The 22,680-nt window shown below is 41.1% G+C and overlaps 1 protein-coding gene across 1 annotated transcript; it reads right to left on the reverse strand.

Moving 5' to 3' along the window:
* Positions 1-8,615: 8,615 nt before the first annotated feature.
* On the reverse strand, positions 8,616-15,535 carry LOC129138875 (myomegalin-like). Its single transcript, XM_054677087.1, has 6 exons — positions 15,532-15,535; positions 14,095-14,202; positions 13,300-13,526; positions 12,224-12,367; positions 10,998-11,136; positions 8,616-8,986 (listed from the first exon to the last, which is right to left on the reverse strand). The coding sequence occupies exons 1-6, from the start codon at positions 15,533-15,535 to the stop codon at positions 8,841-8,843; spliced, it is 768 nt and encodes a 255-aa protein (XP_054533062.1). The 3' UTR covers positions 8,616-8,840.
* Positions 15,536-22,680: the final 7,145 nt, after the last annotated feature.

A 22,680-nucleotide genomic window follows, 5' to 3' on the forward strand; every position in this document is an offset into this window, starting at 1 on the left:
ACCTCGAGGAGCAGTACACTCCTGCCCAAATACTGTGCTTTTTTTCCACTGTCTTTGCAACCGACAGACCAGGAGATTCCCTCTTGTGCCTGGCTTGGCAGGTCCCATGCCCATGGAGCCTTGCCTGCTGCTAGCACAGCAATCTGAGATCAACCTGTGACACTGGAGCATGGCAGGGGGAGGGGGTTCTGCCACTGCTGAGGCTTGAGTATGTGGTTCTATGGTCACAGTGTAAATAAAGTGGTAGGGAAGCTCGAACTGGGTAGAGCCCACTGCAGCTCAGCAAGGCCTACTGCCTCTAGATTCCATCTCTGGGGGCAGGGCATATCTGAATAAAAGGCAGCAGACAGCTTCTGCAGACTTAAACGTCCCTGCCTCACAGCCCTAAAGACAGCAGTAGTTCTCCCAGCATGGCATTTGAGCTCTGATAATGGACAGACAGCCTCCTCAAGTGGGTCTCTGACCACCATGTAGCCTAACTGGGAGACACCTCCCAGTAGGGGCCGACAGACACCTCATACAGGTGGGTGCCCCTCTGGGACAAAGCTTCCAGAGGAAGGATCAGGCAGCAATATTTGCTATTCTGCAGCCTCTGCTGGTGATACCCGGGCAAACAGGGTCTGGAGTGGACCTCCAGCAAATTCCAACAGACCTGCAGCTGAGAGACCTGCCTGGTTAGAAGGATTAACAAACAGAAAGGAATAGCATCAACATCAACAAAAAGGACATCCACACTAAAACCCCATCTGTAGGTCACCAACATCAAAGACCAAAGTAGTACATAAAACCACAAAGATGGGGAGAAACCAGAGCAGAAAGGCTGAAAATTCCAAAAACCAGAACACCTCTTCTCCTCCAAAGGAACACAACTCCTCACCAGCAAGGGAACAAAACTGGATGGAGAATTAGTTTGATGAGATGACAGAAGCAGGCTTCAGAAGGTCGGTAACAACAAACTTCTCCAGGCTAAAGGAGCATGTTCTAACCCATCACAAGGAAGCTGAAAACCTTGAAAAAAGGTTAGATGAATGGCTAACTAGAATAAACAGTGTAGAGAAGAGCTTAAGTGACCTGAAGGAGCTGAAAACCACAGTATGAGAACCTCGTGAAGCATAAACAAGATTCAATAGCCAATTCAATCAAGCATACTAAAGAATATCAGTGATTGAAGATCAAATTAATGAAATAAAGCGAGAAGACAAGATTAGAGAAAAAAGAGTAAAAAGAAATGAACAAAGACTCCAATAAATATGGGACTATGTAAAAAGACCAAATCTACATTTGATAGCTGTACCTGAAAGTGACAGAGAGAATGGAACCAAGTTGGAAAATGCTCTGCAGGATATTATCCAGGAGAACTTCCCCAATCTAGCAAGGCAGGCCAACATTCAAACTCAGGAAATACAGAGAACGCCACAAAGATACTCCCCAAAAAGAGCAACTCCAAGACACATAATTGTCAGATTCACCAAAGTTGAAATGAAGGAAAAAATGTTAAGGGCAGCCAGAGAGAAAGGTCGGGATACCCACAAAGGGAAGCCCATCAGACTAACAGCTGATCTCTTGGCAGAAACTCTACAAGCCAGGAGGGAGTGGGGGCTAATATTCGACAATCTTAAAGAAAAGAATTTTCAACACACAATTTCATATCCAGCCAAATGAAGCTTCATAAGTGAAGGAGAAATAAAATACTTTACAGACAAGCAAATGCTGAGAAATTTTGTCACCACCAGGCCTGCCCTAAAAGAGCTCCTGAAGGAAGCACTAAATATGGAAAGGAACAACTAGTACCAGCCACTGCAAAAACATGCCAAATTGTAAAGACCATCGATGCTAGGAAGAAACTGCATCAACTAATGAACAAAATAACCAGCTAACATCATAATGACAGGATCAAATTCACACATAACAATATTAACCTTAAATGTAAATGGACTAAATGCTCCAATTAAAAGACACAGACTGGCATATTGGATAAAGAGTCAAGACCCATCAGTGTGCTGTATTCAGGAAACCCATCTCACATGCAGAGAAACACACAGGCTCAAAATAAAGGGATGGAGGAAGATCTACCAAGCAAATGGAAAACAAAAAAAGGCAGGGGTTGCAATCCTAGTCTCTGAAAAAACAGACTTTAAACCAACAAAGATCAAAAGAGACAAAGAAGGCCACTACGTAATGGTAAAGGGATCAATTCAACAAGAAGAGTTAACTATCCTAAATATATATGCACCCAATACAGGAGCACCCAGATTCATAATGCAAGTCCTTAGAGACCTACAAAGAGGCTTAGACTCCCACACAATAATAATGGGAGACTTTAACACCCCACTGTCAACATTAGACAGATCAACAAGACAGAAAGTTAACAAGGATATCCAGGAATTGAATTCAGCTCTGTACCAAGTGGACCTAATAGACATCTACAGAACTCTCCACCACAAATCAACAGAATATACATTCTTCTCAGCACCACACTGCACCTATTCCAAAATTGACCACATACTTGGAAGAAAAGCACTCCTCAGAAAATGTAAAAGAACAGAAATTATAACAAACTGTCTCTCAGACCACAGTGCAATCAAACTAGAACTCAGGATTAAGAAATTCAATCAAAACCACTCAACTACATGGAAACTGAACAACCTGCTCCTGAATGACTACTGGGTAAATAATGAAATGAAGGCAGAAATAAAGAGGTTCTTTGGAACCCACGGGAACAAAGACACAACAAACCAGAATCTCTGGGACACATTTAAAGTAGTGTTTAGAGGGAAATTTATAGCAATAAATGCCCACAAGAGAAAGCATGAAAGATCTAAAATTGACACCCTAACATCACCATTAAAAGAAGTAGAGAAGCAATTGAAAACACATTCAAAAGCTAGCAGAAAGCAAGAAATAACTAAGATCAGAGCAGAGCTGAAGGATATAGAGACACAAAAATCCCTTCAAAAAATCAATGAATCCAGGAGCTGGTATTTTGAAAAGATCAACAACAAAATTTATAGACTGCTAGCAAGACTAATAAAGAAGAAAAGAGAGCAGAATCACATAGATGCAATAAAAAATGATAAAGGGGATATCACCACTGATCCCACAGAAATACGAACTACCTTCAGAGAATACTATAAACACCTCTATGAAAATAAACAAGAAAATCTAGAAGAAATGGATAAATTCCTTGACACATACACCCTCACAAGACTAAACCAGGAAGAAGTTGAATCTCTGAATAGACCAATAACAGGCTCTGAAATTCAGGCAATAATTAATAGCTTACCAACCAAAAAAAGTCCAGGACCAGATGGATTCACAGCCGAATTCTATCAGAGGTACAAGGAGAGCTGATATCATTCCTTCTGAAACTATTCCAATCAATAGAAAAAGAGACAATTCTCCCTAACTCATTTTATGAGGCCAGCATCATCCTGATACCAAAGCCTGGCAGAGACAAAACAAAAAAGGAGAATTTTAGACCAATATCCCTGATGAACATCGATGCAAAAATCCTCAATAAAATACTGGCAAACCGAATCCAGCAACACATCAAAAAGCTTATCCACCATGATCAAGTGGGCTTCATCCCTGGGATGCAAGGCTGGTTCAACATACACAAATCAATAAACGTAATCCGGCATATAAACAGAACCAACGACAAAAACCATGAGTATTTCAATGAAGGCCGAAAAGGCCTTCGAAAAAATTCAACAGCCCTTCATGCTAAAAACTCTCAATAAATTAGGTATTGATGGGACGTATCTAAAAATAATGAGAGCTATTTATGACAAACCCACAGCCAATATCATACTGAATGGACAAAAACTGGAAGCATTCCCTTTGAAAACTGGCACAAGACAGGGATGCCCTCTCCCACCACTCCTATTCAACATAGTGTTGGAAGTCCTGGCCAGGGCAATCAGGCAGGAGAAAGAAATAGAGCCTTTTCCTCAATTAGGAAAAGAGGAAGTCAAATTGTCCCTGTTTGCAGATGACATGATTGTATATTTAGAAAACCCCATCGTCTCAGCCCCAAATCTCCTTAAGCTGATAAGCAACTTCAGCAAAATCTCAGGATACAAAATCAATGTGCAAAAATTAGAAGCATTCCTGTACACCAAGAACAGACAAACAGAGATCCAAATCATGAGTGAACTCCCATTCACAATTGCTTCAAAGAGAATAAAATATCTAGGAATCCAACTTACAAAGGATGTGAAAGACCTCTGCAAGGAGAACTACAAACCACTGTTCAGTGAAATAAAAGAGGACACAAACAAATGGAAGAACATTCCATGCTCATGGATAGGAAGAATCAATATCATGAAAATGGCCATACTGCCCAAGGTAATTTATAGATTCAATGCCATCCCCATCAAGCTACCACTGACTTTCTTCACAGAACAGGAAAAAAAACTACTTTAAACTTCATATGGAACCAAAAAAGGGCCCTCATAGCCAACATAATCCTAAGCAAAAAGAACAAAGCTGGAGGCATCATGCTACCTGACTTCAAACTATACTACAAGGCTACAGTAAACAAAACAGCATGGTACTGGTACCAAAACAGAGATATAGATCAATGGAACAGAACAGAGGCCTCAGAAATAACACCACACATCTACAACCATCTGATCTTTGACAAAATGACAAAAACAAGCAATAGGGAAAGGATTCCCTATTTAATAAATAGTGCTGGGAAAACTGGCTAGCCATACGTAGAAAGCTGAAACTGGATCCATTCCTTACACCTTACACAAAAATTAACTCAAGATGGATTAAAGACTTAAATGTAAGTCATAACACCATGAAAACCCTAGAAGAAAACCTAGGTAATACCATTCAGGACATAGGCATGGGCAAAGACTTCATGATCAAAACACCAAAAGCAATGGCAACAAAAGCCAAAATTGACAAATGGGATCTAATTAAACTAAAGAGCTTCTGCACAGCAAAAGAAACTATCATCAGAGAGAACAGGCAACCGACAGAATGGGAGAAAATTTTTGCAATCTATCCATCTGACAAAGGGCTAATATCCAGAATCTACAAAGAACTTCAACAAATTTACAAGAAAAAAAACAACCCCATCAAAAAGAGGGCAAAGGATATGAACAGACACTTCTCAAAAGAAGACATTTATGCAGCCAACAGACATATGAAAAAATGCTCATCATCACTGGTCATCAGAGAAATGCAAATCAAAACCACAATGAGATACCACTCATGCCAGTTAGAATGATGATCATTAAAAAGTCAGGAAACAACAGATGCTGTAGAGGATGTGGAGAAATAGGAACGCTTTTACACCGTTGGTGGGAGTATAAATTAGTTCAAACATTGTGGAAGACAGCATGGCAATTCCTCAAGGATCTAGAACTAGAAATACCATTTGACCCAGGAATCTCATTACTGGGTGAATACCCAAAGGATTATAAATCATGCTACTATAAAGACATGTGCTCACCTATGTTTATTGAGGCACTATTCACAATAGCAAAGACTTGGAACTAACCCAAATGTCCATCAATAATAGACTAGATAAAGAAAATGTGGCACATATACACCAAAGAATACTATGCAGCCATAAAAAAGGATGAGTTCATGTCTTTTGCAGGGACATGGATGAAGTTAGAAATCGTGATTCTCAGCAAAATATCACAAGGACAGAAAACCAAACTCCGCATGTTCTCACTCTTAAGTGGGAGTTGACCAATGAGAACACATGGACACAGGGAGGGGAACATCACACACCGGGGCCTGTTGTGGGGTAGCAGGCTGGGGGAGGGATAGCGTTAGGAGAAATACCTAATGTAAATGATGAGTTGATGGGTGCAGCAAACCAACATGGCACACGTACACCTATATAACAAACCTGCACGTTGTGCACATATACCCTAGAACTTAAAGTATTTTTTTAAAAAAAAGATTATTTCTTTGAATAAGCGTTCTACTCTTTGCTCCTTCTCAACTCCCTCTTTAAGGCCAATGAATCTTTGATTTTCTCTTTTCAGGCCCTCTTCTAGATCTCTTAAGCATTCTGTGTTCCTTCTCATTCTTCTTTTCTTTTTTCTCCTCTGACTGTATTTTCAAATAGCTTGTTTGCATGCTCACTAATTCTTTCTTCTGCTTGATCAATTCTACTGAGACCCACTAATGCATTTTCCAGCTCCAGCATTTGATTTTTTTCTCTTACTTCAGTAATCTTGTTAAATTTCTGATATATTTCTGAATTGTTTCTCTGTGTTTTCTTGAAGTTCATTGAGCTTTCTCAAAATAGCTATTCTGAATTCCCTGAGAGGTTACACATCTCCATCTCTCCAGGGTTGGTCACTGAGTGCCTTACTTGGTCCATTTGTTGAGGTCATATTGGCTTCAATGTTACTGATACTGTTGATGTTTGTCAATATCTGGGCATTGAAGGATAAGGTATTTATTCCAGCTTTTGCAGTCAGGTCTTGTTTGTACCTGTCCTTCAGAGGACCTTCCAGGAATTCAAAGTGGGCTGACGAGTTCCCTAAGCCAGTGATCACTGCAGCCATTTTTGTACTACAGGGCACCCTAGGCCCAGGTACACTGCAATTCTTACAGATTCCTAGGTCCCCAGCCCTGTGGACTTGGGGAAGATCAGGGATTGTTCTCTGCATTCCCATGTAAAGCCCCTAGCTTACTTCCCTCTCTTTCCCCCAAGCAAGAGGAACCTCTCTTCAGGCTGCACTGCCTGGAGTGTGGGGAGGTGTGATACAGGCATTTCCATAGCCGCTGCAGCTGCTGCCATCATACTGGCTCACACCTCAAGTCCAGGGTCTTCCAGACCTATGCAGCATCAGGGCTTGCCCAAGGACTGCGGTTACTACAGCCTGCCTGCCACTGAAATTTATTTGTAGCCCAATAAATTTCCAGTGATAAAGCTGGCCAGAACTTTGCTGGGTTCTTCCTCCTGGGGCAGCTGATTCCCCTGTGGCCCAGGGTGGGTCTAAATGCTTCTTTTGTGGACACCAGCCTGGAATCAAGTGCTGTGGGGTTCTGTCCAGTGCCGTGTGTCACTATGGCAAGACAGGTACTAAGTTTCATAAAGTCCCACACTTTCCCCCTTGTCCCCAAGCCATTAGATTCTCTCTCGGAGATGCATTTCCTGTGGTTGGGGGAGAGGTGTCATAGGCAATGCAAGACTGTCCTTCCTCCCTTCTTCAATGCATCTTTTCTTGTTAGCATGTTAAAAGCGGGTGCTATGATCTCTCACCTGGTTAGCCCTTGTGAAAGTGTTTTCTTACATAGATGGTTGTTTAATTTGATGTTCCTTCAGGGAGACCATTGCTGGAGAATTCTATTCTACCATCTTACTCCACCTTCTACCTGTTTATTTTTTAAATGTTTCTAGTAAATAATTGTGAAGTGATACCTTTATTTTAATCTTGGGGATCAAAAGCATGTAGCTAAGAACTTTTCCCAAGGAATATTTTAAAATTTTTATATCAATGTTTATGGAATGACATACTTTTTGATTCAAGGTTCTTAAATGTAGTTTTAGTTTTGATTCAATGTTATAGAACACTGTTTTTTTAAACTGTGATCTGCAGCCCACATGTAATGGAATCACCTGGGGTGCTTATATTTAAAAAATGCAGATTCTAGGGCTCACACCAACTAAATCTCCTGGGATTGGAGACCAGGAGGTAGTTCCTATAATCTCCACAGCTGCTTCTAAGGTACACCAAGTTTAAGAACCATTCTTTCATATTTTCAGACTGGGGATTCTTACAAAATGACAAAGAAGGAAAACCTTAACCTTTTAAAGTTAGAGTTCAACCATTAGACTGTGCACTTCTTAAACACAGTTTGTCTTTCCCATTTTCTCTTTCCAGTTCTTTATACTGTCAAGGAATTGGGGCAGAAATGGGAAACAAAGCAGTGAAAGAACAACTATTTATTTCTTTACACACATTTTGCTTTAATAATCACCAAAAAGGCTTTCATTTTCTGTCACCCACCCTGTCCACCAGTTATGTTGGCCTTCAATATATGGCGATAGCAACATAAATAAATCTGTATCATACATTTATACACACAAGCACATTCTATTCAAAACTGTGAAGACACAGACTAGGCTTTACTATGGCTGGGGGCCTCTCCCATGCCACTTAAAAATGAGCACAGGTTTGCTCTATGCAAGAATTTCAACAGAATTGGTCTGGCCATCAGTCCCAATTTCCCTGAGGTAAGATAGGACGACAAAATGGGACAAGATATTTGAAGTGAGGTCAGTCCAATTTGGATATCATAGAAGAAAAGAAATAGGATGTGCTAGGTTAAGCCTGAGATGGTATCTGGGAAGTCACCACATTCAGGATGTGAACTGAAAGAACACAGGTGCTACAGTGCAGACCAAAGCCCAGCCTGACTTGACCCAACAGGGTCAGGTGTGGATCTGTGAGTAGTGCTCACTGAGCCCCCGCCAGCAGTGTCCAGCAGGGCACCGCTGCTCAGTAGTGTGCTTTTAGAACCCGCCAGAGGAGCTCCAGCATTGGGACCACGTGCCCCATTCATCGGAATCAGGGTCCTATATCCACTGAGATTTCCATCTCAGGACAGCTGATGAGGCAAGAAATGTGCTCTTGCTAGTTCCCAAGCTGCTGGGGCTGTTGAGAGGCAGTATCACAAAACCTTCTGTGCAAACTATGCATCTTTTTCTTAGTGCTGGGCCAAGTGGACCTTGGCTAATCGTATTCCATAGCTGTCAGAAAGGCTTTCTGCCTTTCTCCCAGCTCCACCAGGATACAACTCTGACTCCCTCTTCTGGACCCTCCAGTGGACTTGGAGGAATGAGGCCCAGATGCCCCTCAGCAGATAGGTAGCTGCACAAAAGGGGGACAGGCCAACCTTTCCTGATGTTTTAAGGACTTCCGGTGGCTGCGCTTCTTGCATGGTTCCTGGAAGGCAAGGGTCACAAGGCTGGAGTACACGGCAGAGCCCTTAGGGATTTCACCTGCAGACAAACATAAAACAAACCAAATCAGTGTATATTGCCAGGCCCTACTGATGGCTACCCAAAGCTGGAGTGAGAACTATGGGGTGACCAAAGCCAGGAGCACAGTGAGAGCCAGTTAAGAGGATGAGCTAAGAGCATGCGCTGCAGTCTGGAGGAGCAACAGGTGCCCGAGGTTAGGGGGAGCCTCCCACCTCCCTGTGTGCTGAGATCCCTGCTCCAATTCACTGCACACTGGGTGGCTGGATCCTACCACTCCCTCTTCAGGGGCCAGGTGACTCTCCAAATCACTTTGTCTCAGCAGAAAGAGGCCTTTGCCATCTCCACCCAAGAAAGAAGTGCTTAGCGTGAAACATGCACATAGAGAAACAGCCTGTTGTAGGAAGAAGAGGACACTCTGCAGGGAAGTCCTCTGTTAAGTTTATGTCCAGTCGCCATAATGAGGGTGTGGAGGGGCCAAGTCCACAGGGACCTCAGAGCTCAACTAAGTCCAGTTCCATCTTTGACAGGTGAGGGTGCAGCAGTCTCACAGAGACTAAGGGACAAGCCAAAGCCACACAGCAGTTAGTGATAAGCCTGGGATTAGAACCGAGGCCTCGGGTCCTTTCCAGTGATCTGTGGGAGGTGGAGGGGAAAGCTTCCACACTGGAGAAAGCCAGTGGATACTAGAGACATTTGGGTTACCTTTCAGTGGATACTAGAGACTTTTTGGGTTACCTTTTCTGGGACAGGAATAAGGCTTTACAGAGGCAATCCTGTAAGTGCTGCTCTAAAGAGGCTCAGGAAAGAGAAGAATTATCAGAGAAAAACAAAACGGAATTCGTTTAGAAAAAAAAAAGTGCAAGTTAAACTGGCCCAAGTCATTTTCATACTATGGAGATCAACATTCTCTCAGGTTATGGTTTAGAAACATTTCTAGGAATATGCTGAATTGCTTATGGCAAAGCTTTGAAGTCCACGTTAAAAGGTTTAGTTTCTGATTTTTAAACCATTTCATATACCTCAAGTTTTTCTTCAAAGCAATTCCTAGGGAATGATTAAACACTTAGTGTTTTAAGTAAATGTAGATAATGTCTGATATATATATAACATTTTTCCCGTGAAGGTTCAGTTGTTATTTAACAAATTCTCTTTTAGACGAATGAGACCCAACAGATCTCTTTTGTCGTGTTACTTAAAGAAATATCAAAATCAAATTGCGTTCTTAACCCAGGAGTGTGCAGTGAAATCAGTTTATTAGGTTGCAAATTGCTTTTAGTTTTTCATGAAGAGTAGAACACATAACTGGCCTCAAGATCCCTCTACCAAAAGCTCATTCAGAGGCAGACTCCCAAATGTCTAATGACTTCAAGAGTGAGCTGAATTGCATTTCTCCAGTCTCCTGACTTGGTATCAAAGAAGAAAAATTGGAGTAAAAAGGAGAGATGCTAACAATGTGAGAGTGAACCAAGATACAGGGGTAGGAGCTGACGGGGTGGGAGGGTGATGGGAACAGAAACTAGCAGGAAGCCCACTGAGGACCTGTGATCTTACAAGTGGACTGGAAATCTTCTCCTGGAAGGCGAAAGCAGGCCAAGCGTCACCTACAAGATCTGCTAACAGATGGTGATGGGTTGGGGACAGGCTTGGTGCCTCTGACTGGTGCAGTAGTTTCCTTAACTCTAGGTTAGTCCTTGCCTTCTTTAAAACATCATGTGTTCTGGTTACTGAAACAACAAAAGAGCACCACAGAGTAGAAATCGTCAGCAGAAATTAACCCTACTTGCTTAGCATGAGAATCCTAAAGCATTTATTTCTCTCTGGCCATTCAGCTTGGAGTTTCCTGCTATCCACCCCCTGTCCTCCCCTCCCTCTGCATCCACAACTGCTCGGGGTACAGGAGGTTTGGGGACATCAAATCAGCCTCCACTCCCAACATCCCCAAACCCCCCAGTCACTGCTCATCAGCAGCACAAGTGGGGCATCGGGAAGACCGCCTGTTTCTTCCCCCATTCCCTCTCAGGGAACCTACGCTGGCTGACGATGAACTGCTCCATGCTCTCCTTCTGTTGGTTGGTGGTCTTCAGACGCTCAGCTGTGCTCTGAAGGAGCCGCTCCTGTTTGGATACTTTGGTTCTCAGTTCCAGAAGTTCCGTTTCTGTTGATTCTCCCTGGATAAGAGGAACAGACTCTTACTGACCAGGCAGAAGGCCTAAAGCACCCTGTGCTTTGTGGCTCTTTCCAGTTCAAAGAAGGATTCTACAATCTTCTCAACCCTCCTGAACTGGATTTCCTCCTTCACAGCCTCGAATACCTCCAGCTGAGGACAGTTTAGGATGAGGCCATTAGGCAGGAATAATGAGACTCTGGAATTCCCCATGCAGACTAGCACAGGCCTACACACCTGTAGCTTAAGAGAACCTCGCCTCAGGCTGGTATAAAAATCCCAGTTCTGAAGAGGACCTTGCTTTAGTCCTGATATCAGTTCTGTCACTCTCCCTTCACAGGTAAGATTGAGAGTTCAGAAATGTTCTGTTGGGGAGAGAGATCTGGACTCAGGCAAGTATGCAAGTTTGTAAATATTTGTGCCAATATGAAGATAGCAAAACACCCTCTCCCTGGAATTAGCATAGTTGGATCCAAAAGGTATTGGTGACATTGACCTGGAGCTAGAATCCCTGGGGAGGGGATCCTGAAACCTACCTACACAAGGGTCTGCCAATCAGAGTTAGCCTGAGCTCTGAGCAGATCCTGAGGGGAGGCTGACTTTCCCCAGGCCTGGTCCAGAGATGCCAGTTTAAGTGATATGCTGGGATTCCAGGCAGTGGCTAAAAAGGCTCAGTTTCATGGGGGCATTCTGTGATAATTTGACTATGGGACCTGAGGGTTAGGAGATGGGTGCTAAAGCTTTAACTGAATTTCAGCTCATCCAAACTTCAGAGAGGTAAAGAAACTGAACATTTATGGATTGCCAGGGTTCTGATGTCTCCGCCTTCTCCACACTCCTTCCTCTTCTTCTTTGGTTTCTTATCCAGGGGCCAGGGGGCTGGTGGGGAATGGGATGTATTTAGAGCTGCAATGAAAACAGTGACTGTGGGTCAGAGATGTCCCTCCAGGGACACTCCTCTAAGTTCGTGTCTATCCCAATTCACTATGTGGCTCCTGATTTTCTGGAAAAGCTGTGACATTGAGGAGACAGAACAGTATTGGAGGGCAGGAGAACTGGGTTTGAACCAAGAAAGGACACTGGTATCTTACCACTTTGCCAGGCAGCACAGGGATGTGGGTGCTTGGCAGGGCTGCTCTCCAGAACGTGGTGAGGAGGGAAGCCGACTCCTCTAGGGCATGGTGCAGGGCACTGGTGCTGCTCCGAAGCTCATGAATGCCTTTGCTGCCTAGCACCTGGGGAAAGGTAACACCACAGGAGCGGAGAGATTACTTTCTTCCCCTTGCATGGGCTCAAGTTCCTTTGTGAGTGAGGCACAGAACATGGGCCTGCTTGAACCTGTGAAGCCCTCACACAACCATTTGCAGCTCTCAGAACTAAGGTGTTGCTCCCTTTACCAGGAATGCCTTCCTCCACCTGCAGAACCCACAAGGCTTTCAAAACTCACCCCCCTTGCTATGTCCTCTATGAACCTGTTACCTTCCTTGCCTGAGATAAATGACCACATTTGCATTGGTGCTCTCACAGCACAGAGGATGACTTCTCATACTGTGCCTGTAGCCCCTTACTGTGCTTATCTACTTGAGTGTGTGTCTTGCATTCCAGTGTGGGGGCTCCATGGAGGCAGGGCTGTCCCTACGCACCCATAGGTCTCCAGCAGCTCAGACAGCACAGCCACAGGTTCCTGGTCTCTCTCACTGGCAAGATGCTCTGAGAAGGTTTGCTGACTGCCTTCCCTCCCTCTATGCAGTCTGCACAAGGAAATGCCTTGGCTGCCAGGCTTCTCACCCCTTCCACACGTGGGGGTCATACACCTGCAAATCCTTCGGTTTCTGTCCATCCCATTGAGTCTACTCTGCCCACAGATGGTTCATGTGCCTGCATGACTGTGGTAGATAATAAGCTACCAAAGGCTGCTAGGCAATGCCACATGTTTCTGTGGGTTTGAGGGGAAATATCCAGTCAGCTACATATGGAACAGAGCAGAACTCACAGTGAAAATAGGAGATAGAGAAGAAAGGGCCTGGCTGCTATACATGGAAGAGGAAGCCTCAGCTCTGGAGAGATGCAAAGCATGAAAAAAACAAAAATGGTGGGAGAAGGAGTTAACATCAAAGGAAGAAAGGGCACAAGGAAAGAGTGCACCTAAAGCTACAGATGTGATTACCCCTGTGCCTTGGGCTTCAAGGCCAGGGAAGCTGCGCGCTGATCTCACAAGAGACACTATCTTTTTGACCAGCAGCTTACCCTCTGCAATCTGCTGTCTTAGGGCACTGTAGTCATCAATGTGGCCAATGACATGGCGGCCATGCTTACTGGCAAAGGAGCCATCAGTAGCATCACCCTCCAGCTTGGGAGGGGTCTTCATTACTGGAGAAGTATCAAAACCCAAGCCTAAAAAAGAAAATGACAGCACAACAGAATCTTCTGTTATTCATAATGATATCCTCAGTTTGCTCCAACTCAAAAGAGGTAGGAAACAAGAAAAGGACGAGGCTGGGAACAAGAAAGGAAGCCTGGGAATGTACAAGGGTGGGGCAAAGTCCATAGAGATCTTCTGGCTTCTATATTTTTATAATCTTTCTTACATTATCTCTTAATGATAAATTTGCCAGGAGACAACTTTTTCATTATTGGATAATGAAATAGGACAAATCACAATAAATAATAAGTTTCTGGGTAGAGAAGACACAGACAATTAAATCAAGCTGGATACAGAGAGCATTTTCAAGAATGGAGAGATTACGGTGCAATGAAGCAAAAACAGCAGTAGGAAAACTACAGGAGGATGAACAATGGCAAGAAAGGCAGCCACAGAAGGTGCAGGGAGTAGGGCTAAAGGACTTGGAGCATGCAGAGAAAACTCTCTAAATACAGATAATATGTTTAGAGACAACCAAAGGTTGTTTGCATTAATCTCTTTCCATCATCAGTCCCTGGGCCCTGTAATTGCCATATTTACCATTTGTTCTGTTGATTATGGCTGTTTCTGAGCCGGAAGCAGAGCTGGGGAGGACCAGAGCTTGGGAATTCATACCAACATCCCGGACTGGAGGGGACACAGCTGAATCTAGGGAGTAAAGGCAACCACAGTTTTCAGGAGCCCTGGAACACCCTGCATGTGAAGCACATGCACACCTAGCCGTCACCACTGAGGACTAATTTTCACCAAGACATTCCAGATAAATTCTTTCCACAACAACAAACTCATACTGGGGTTGAGTGGAAGCAAACATGGCTGTAACAAGTCTATTCACTTAACTTCTTTGAGCCTCAGTTTCCTTTTATATAAAATAAGGATGATAACACTTACCTAGTGGAGTTAGCAGATGCTTAAATGAAATTGCATATATGGTATGGCTAGCTCAGGGTCTAACAGGGAAGTCATTCAATGCCTGCTGTACTAGCTGCAGACCTGAGAAATACCAACAGCAGAATCCCATAAGGTGCTTGTTAAAAAAGCTGTAGAGCTAAGGCCTATGAATCCACATTTTACTTAAGTTCCACAGGTGATTCTTTTTTTTTCTTTTTTGAGACAGAGTCTCACTCTGTTGCCAGGCTCGAGTGCAGTGGCAAGATCTCGGCTCACTGCAACCTCCAGCTCCTGGGTTCAAGCAATTCTGCTGCCTCAGCCTCCCGAGTAGCTGGGACTACAGGCACGCACCACCATGCCCAGCTAATTTTTGTATTTTTAGTAGAGATGGGCTTTCACCATGTTGGCCAGGCTGGTCTCAAACTCCTGACCTCAGGTGATCCGCCCGCCTTGGCGTCCCGAAGTGTTGGGATTACAGGCATGAGCCACAACGCCCGGCCCACGGGTGATTCTTAAGCATGCTAAACTGAGAACCCCTGAGCTAGAGGATGCACAGGAAATGGGTAATTCACAACTTGAAGGATCAGTAGTGGCCTATGCACATAGATTGGATTTCTCAGAATCCAGGAGTCTTGGAACCTAGAGCAGAGCTTGTCTGGTGTGTTTCCGGGAGGAAAATAGGACATAGCATACAGACAGACAATCTATGAGATAGTTTCTCAATAAAGAAAAAGGGGATAGGCATTTTACCAAAACTGGGATGTGAATGGGGGATAAAGAGGGCACATGTGTATATGGAAAAGGATATTTAATATTATGTTCTAACTTTATGTTTAAAAAAAACTGATGTTTCTAAATACAAACAAATAAAAGAAAAATTCAACAAAACTTTCTTGAAAGGAAGAACAATGCATTAGATTCTACCTTCTACAGTATCAGTGATTCTGTAGGTTGGGTGGAGGGTTGAACAAATCAGAGTTTCTGGTTAGTAACTCTGAGGACAAAGGAAAATAATCCACAGGGATATCTACAGAGGGTTTGATTGTAGGTTCAACAATAGAATCAAAAGAGATGTACTGTTCTTACCCATGACAACTCAATTACGTTTACATATGCAAAAATTTAAGTAAAATAATATGCTTTAAGTAGAACTTAAGGAAAAATTTATTATGATAATTCAGGGCAAAAGAATCAGCACTTAGAACAATCACAAGAATTTTTAAAAAATTGTTTGACAAAGTATGTAGTATAGAAGCAAGGTTTAGATGTTAGAAATTGGGAGCCACAGACTATTATGCAACCTTGAGAAAGTCACTTGAAACTTTCTAGGCCTGAGTTTCCTCAGCTATGAAACAAGGACATGAGGCTAGATGTGTAGGCCCTTTTTAAAGTGCTAACATTATTCAGGGAAGTTTAAGTGGTATGTAATATGCAGGGAAACAACAGGGCATGATTTAGAAGTTGTACAGCTGAACTTTAAACAGGCAGTGATGATGATAGTCCTGGGAGTGAATGAATAAATGGATCAGCCCTACAGTATCAGCATGTTCTCCAAGTATCTTTTGACAAAAAGCCATCAAAGACAGAGTGGCCAATCTAACCAATGAATGAGCTATCTGTGATTTCTGTAAAATTACTAAAGCACCAGAGATGATTAAAATTGATATTCTATGATTCAAGAACTTATGAGCAGGAGCTGAGAGGAGAGGGAGTGGCCTCTACAGAAACCCTGCCAAGCAGCCAACTCTGCAGCTACTGGAAGGTGGAGGTGAAGCCACCCTGCCAAGCAGCCAACCTCACTTTTTGGTAATTATCCTTGTGCTTATGCTGCCAGACAAACTCTCTCTACAAATCTCAGCATATGGAAGAAACAGAGGCAGGAACAATTGCCCAGCACCTATTTCTCAAAGACACCCTTGAAGTTACTCATCAAAGTTTTAATTAAAGCAGATCTTATGGCTTTTCCTCAAATGGGAATTTGTTAACTTTTAGACTTTGTTATTGTTCATTTTGGGCCTCTGTGCAAATCTGATGTCCTGTTTGAATGACATTGTTTTGTTTTTACCCTATTGCTTCATATCTGTCACAATGTTAAGTCAGTTCTCAACATTAAGGCATTAAAAATTAGCTTTTCTCAAATGCTCAGCATCACTAATCATTAGGGAAATGCAAATTAAGACCATAATGAATATCATCTCACACCTGTTAGAGTGGCATTTATCAAAAAGGTGAATGATGTGTTAGAGATAATGCAGAGAAAATGGAACACACATTGTGAATAGGTATGTAAATTAGTACAGCTGGTGTGGAAAACAGTATGGAGTTTCCTCAAAAAACTGAAAATAGAATCTACCCTATGATCCAGTAATCCCATTTCTGGATATATATCCAAGGGAACTGAAATGAATATGTTAAATGTATATCTGCACTCTTGTGTTCATTACAGCATTATTCATAATAGTCAAGATGTAGGACAAACCTAGGTCCATCAGTAGATAAATGGGTAAAGAAAATGTTGCAGATAATACACAATGGAATACTATTTAACCTTAAAATGTTGGGGGATAGGTCCTGTCATTTGTGACAACATGAATGAATCTGAAGGTCATTATGCTTAGTGAAAAAAGCCAGGCACAGAGAGACACCTACCACATAATCTCACCTATATGTGGAATCTAATAAAGTTGAACTCATAGAAGCAGAGAGTAGAATGGTGGTTACTAGAGGCTGGTGGAGTGGGGAGGGAGAGGAGGGAGAATTGTTGATCGAAGGTATCGACAAAAAGAATAGGTCTTAAGGTATATTGCATAGCAGGGTGACTATAGCCAATAATAATGTATATTTCAAAATAAGAGTAAATTTCCAGTGTCTCACCACCAAAAATGATAGGTAGGCAAGTTGATGAATATGTAATTGGCTTGGTTTAATCGTTCCATATTGTTTGTTTGTATATATATGTGTGTGTGTATACATATAATCATATCATACCCTATAAATGTATATAATTATGATTTGTCAATCAAAAATAACTAATTTTTTAAATAGCCTTTTTGAAGTTTATCACACTTTGACTACTAATGTCTGTTCTTTGTATTTGAATCTTGATTTTTTTTCTTCAAGAGGTGGGGGTCTCATTATGTTGCCCAGGCTGGCCCTGAACTCCTGGGCTCAAGAGATTCTCTTGCCTCAGCCTCCTGAGTAGCTGCAACTATAGATGCACACTACCTGGGCTTGAATCTTTATTCTTAATTAACTTTTTCTCCATTACAAAAGTTCACATTAAAAAATGCAATGGTTGATTAGTTTCTTTCACAGCAATTTCATAGGTATTTATTATAGATCTTACATCTGCTTGAGAATAGAATTTTGTGGGAGAAAATCTAGGGAAAATTACTATCATGCCAGACTTGAGGCTTCCTGAGGTGGCTGAGTCCAAAAAATAAGGAGGAAGCAAGTTGCATTGGCCAAAAGGTGATTCTCACCTTGGAAGAAAGACAAGGTTGGATGTGTCTGTTAGTGAAAGTGTATGAATGCTTGGAGTAGGAAGGGAGCTTTGTGTCAAGCAAAAGTTTACCTTCCAAGGACATAACAAGGAGAAGCTCAAAATCTATCTTAAGGGACCACTTCCCTGGAAACAAGCAAACAAATTTTGAGAATCTGGACACAAAACAGTTATGGTAAAGTAAGCTTTATTTAGTTGGTAGCAGGAGAGTCACAACCTCAAACTCCAGAAAAGATGAAGTAAATTTGCAATGATTTCATACACCAAGATTCCTCCTACCCAAAGCTGAAGATGTATTTTCAAGGAAAGGTGATAGAAAGAAAAATGATGCTTACCCAAGAGATTCTTCCATCCAGCAGGCATATACTTTGTCTATCATGAGTCAAGCCCTGATCCAAAGGCTTGTTAACTCACAATTACACTAAGCATCTCTCCTATGCCAAGTAATATGGCAAGTATTGTGATGGAAATACTAATGCCCTAATGTAAAAAGTACATTCCAGGGTGGGCTGACCTCCTCAAAATGGGGTCTGGTCAGATTCTCCATGCTAGGCTACAGGAAAGAAGGCTGAAGAAGAAGCAACTTTACAAAGCAGTTTGCCTACAGTTCAGAATTAGAGCAAATGACTTGCAGTACCTGGAGTACTTCAGAACATATCAATCAGAATCTGACTGTCTTCATATCTGTGTCTCCTGTTCATTTATTCTGAAGTTAATCTTGTCCCGCAGTCATTATAACCATCAGTGACCAGCCAACCTGCCAATCTAGCTGTCTTAGAGTAGACATTTTTTCATCCTGCAGGTCCCTCTCTCTCACCCAAGATCCTCAATGAAATCAGAGAGTGAGGACAGAGGGATCTCTCTGGAGGGAGAGAGATGTATATAAAGTCACAACCATCAGTAAGGAGGACTCAGGAGAAGCTGTTCAAGCAAAAGGAAAAGTGGAGCTCATGCAAGCACTCAAGGGAGAAGGGAAGGTCGGATACAGCTATAGCAACAAGAAGGTGATCCTATTATAAGAAGGTGATCCTACTACTATAAAGAAACTGTTGAGAACATGACGTATCCCAGACAACTACTCATGTCCCCAAGTGCCAAATCCCAAAAGATTTGAGGACGCTTACTTGGGCTTTTCTTATTGGTTGATTTGATGTCTCTTCTTTTTCTTATGCAGAAGACATACAGGCAGACCCAGAAAGCCTCATTTCTTGTTTAGTTTTCCTAATAGCCCCAAGAAAGCTATCACTGGAAAGTCCAGCTGCTTGTGTGGGATATCTACCAATGATTCACTTTCTCCTTAAGAAACATAGGCACAGTCCATCTAGGAGATGAGATGGCTAAATGGCATGGACAAAGTGGAGACATTATAGGAGTTCCAGTGAGTGCTTGTGGGATCACTATTGGTGACTTAATCTCTGAAGTCCAGATTATTCACTCTTGTAACATGCTAGTTACATCTTCACTGATGGTGGGTGGAAGCAATGGTCTCTTTTTTTCTTCAAAGAACACGAGAAACAGGCTTTTCTAGGAATGTTTAGAGACAGCACTACCCACCACAGTTGGCTCCTCAAACGTCTGTCGTGCTTTCTGCTATTCTCCTACAGCAAAGAAAGCAAGGAAGGGTTTTTAAGGTAAATTAGCCTATGTCCCATTTCTGGGGAAAGTGTAACACTGTTTCTTTAGTGTTACACTTTTCATTTCTTCAAGAGGAGAAAAATTTGGGTTTCTTCTTCCTTCCTTTAGTTAAATAAATACTCATTCTACAAGCCTTGCTTTGACTTGGAATTTAGTAAATAATCAATAGATTGATTCTCCTATAAGGAAAAAAAAGATACAAGCTTTCTCTACTTCTTTTTTTAATAAATATTTTAAGAATAAAACCAAATAGTTTCTATTGGCCTTTGATAAGCTTATTGGATCAGTAACAATTTTTTGTGTCTCAACTAAGATAGCTAAAATTCTAACACTTATATGTAAAAATTACACTCCATTTTAGCACAAATGTTAACACAAATTAACAGCACAGTGCCATGAAGAAATGAAAAATATACAGCTTATTTTGGTGGGGAAATGGTCCTGGAAATAATGTAATGCCAAGTTTCTGATCATTTAATATATCACTCACCTCCTTCTTCATCTGATGTTATGAACCACTTTATTTATTTATTTATTTAAGACGGAGTTTCACTCTTGTTGCCTAGGCTGCAGTGCAATGGCATGATCTCGGCTCACTGCAACCTCCACCTCCCAGGTTCAAGCATGAAGTTATGAATCACTTTAATTCTTCTCAACAACCTACAAAATTTTAAGTGAAAACTAACAAGACTTCATGGACAAAGATAGAAACTCATAATTTATAAAATGTGCTGATATATGCACATGCCTCCAAAGGTTATAGATTGAGAGTGAGGTCACTATCTTGGAGCTATGACTTTGATTATTGTAAAAAGAAACACTACATATTCATGTTATACACTAAAAGTAAACCTGCAAGGAAGCCAATTTGGTTTATGTACTTAAAACCCCTATTCTCCATATTATTTTAAATACAACATTTTCTGATGTTGCTGAACTTTCTATTTTACCCTTCCAGTTTAAGTAAGAGCAAAACAATATGATAAAGATTTTTACTTCTGGAATTTGATTTTAAACAACAAAAAGGGAGAGTAACACAAAAATAATCAGTATGTCACTTTATAAGTTTAATTATTCTTATTTGAAACCTGGTAGAATTAGTATTGTCAGGACCACAGTTTTGTGTTTATTTCCGTTTCCCATTCTTTGTTGGAGGCAAATTACGATGCTATTTTTTATTTAGAAAATTCATCTTGGCCCAGATGAGAACATGGAGAAGTTGAAGACTTACCTTCTGTTAACACTTAGACTACTTAAAAGCAACAGGCTTGTTATTTGATCATAATAAAATGTTTTAACAAAGCTACTGGTGCAAAGGGTGAGAAGGTGGCTTAAATCCACATTCTAAAACACATTATAACTGAAATCATTACCCTACAGAAATCACTCCAATATATTATCCTACTGACTCATTCCTTCTGTTTATTACTGTATTGCCACATTGGAGTTCCATATTTCCAGCTATTCTTTCTATGGTACAAATGGTTCCACACTACCAAAGAGAAAAGAAAAGCTAACTGAGCTTTAACCCTGAGAGAACTGAGAGAAAATACTCTGTGCTGGTATCTCACAGGATATATCTGGAAAAGAAATCTAATTTCATTTGTTCTATCTCTAGTACAATTTCTACACAGTAAAATGGAAAATGGACTTTAAGTGTGTGTGTTACTAATATTTCTTCCTAACCTCACAGGAAGTTTGTCATGTTTCCTTGCAGGATACTGACTGTAAACCTGCAGAATACTACATAATACCCTATTTGAAAAGGCCACTTGAGCTTTTCAGGGATGCCAAATGTCAAGATTTTGTGACTGTTTTATATAAAAAGACCATGAAATGAGAAAACAAGTTTATCCTATCAATGGGAACTAGAGTTTTCTAATACTACCTCAAGAAAAGCAAAGGTATTATTGTTCTCTCTAAGGCTTACAGTCCAAAGGAAAGTGACTTTAGGTAGCTCAGTCAACCTTTATTTCTCAATGAAAAGGACAATTTTCAGTATAATGTGATCTGCTACTCCTTTCCACAATCAGAAGACTCCAGATCCAACTGGAAGATCAACATAGAGAGAACTGAAATCAGTTTTCCTGAACTGTTTTTGAAGCTATGAGCCAAACATCTCATGACCCAGACACGGAATTAGGAGGATGAATGAGCATAAAAGTGATAGGTTTTTTATGTACATTGGCCACAGAGTTTACTTATGCATAAACCGTGTAAAAAGAATATACTAAAGAACCCTCAAGGAAACTAATTCTTATGGTTAGGAACTCATATCCTCTACAGGTTAAGATTTTCTGGATCCTTAATAGATCTCTTGCTATATATAATGTAATAGAAACATCTTTTAAAAATATAAATAAGGAAAAATGTATTTCCTCTAAGAAGCAAAGGTCCTGAAAATATTACTGCTGTCCACAGCTGAATGAAGAGAAGAGGGTGTGGAGAAGATTCGGTGGCAGATAAGAGTACACACTACCAAAGAAAAAGGCTGACCTACTAACTTAGTCCAATAATGTCTTTTCAAAAAAGTTATAACTTGGTTATCTAAAAAGAGAACATCAGATGAATGTTGATTTATACTAGGTACTAATAGTCATCAAATTTTCCATACTATAAACTTTCAATAGAAAAGAGTTTGGGAAAATATCTACCTAAGGACATTTATTTCACTCATTAAATAAGTCCTCTTGGAGGTTCTTTTCAACTCTATAGTTCTAAAACCTACAGATTTCATCTACCCTGAACTCTTACAACCATTACTCTGCATTATTTGCTATTATTCAAAAAGGAAACATGAGAAAAACAAAATTTATCATATGGATTTTTTTCTGAATTTAAGTTCTATGCTTCCAATTAAGCACGGCCTAAGTAAAAATTTACTTCATTATTTTTATTTGAAGATTATTTTTACTCAAGCACAAGGTTCTATAAGCACAGGATGCTTTATCTAAAATTACTGTCATGTTGAAAAATGACTGTGAAAGGTAGAATAATCCAGTATGAGAAAGAGTCTGTGCTCCTGAAGAGAAAATGTAATATTATATCACGCTAAATATTATTAAATGATGTGTCCAACCACAGCATGATCTATGTGT

Source organism: Pan troglodytes, chromosome 1 (genome assembly GCF_028858775.2).
Source record: "Pan troglodytes isolate AG18354 chromosome 1, NHGRI_mPanTro3-v2.0_pri, whole genome shotgun sequence".
Classification (NCBI taxonomy): domain Eukaryota; kingdom Metazoa; phylum Chordata; class Mammalia; order Primates; family Hominidae; genus Pan; species Pan troglodytes.

Excerpts from the sequence above, each read along its gene's own strand:
- LOC129138875 (XM_054677087.1), bottom strand. Across the intron at positions 13,527-14,094 it reads CATAATCAACAGAACAAATG|GCTTGGGTTTTGATACTTCT; the intron begins GTAAATATGGCA and ends TTTCTTTTTTAG. Across the intron at positions 11,137-12,223 it reads CTGTGCTGCCTGGCAAAGTG|GGAGAATCAACAGAAACGGA; the intron begins GTAAGATACCAG and ends CCTCTTATCCAG.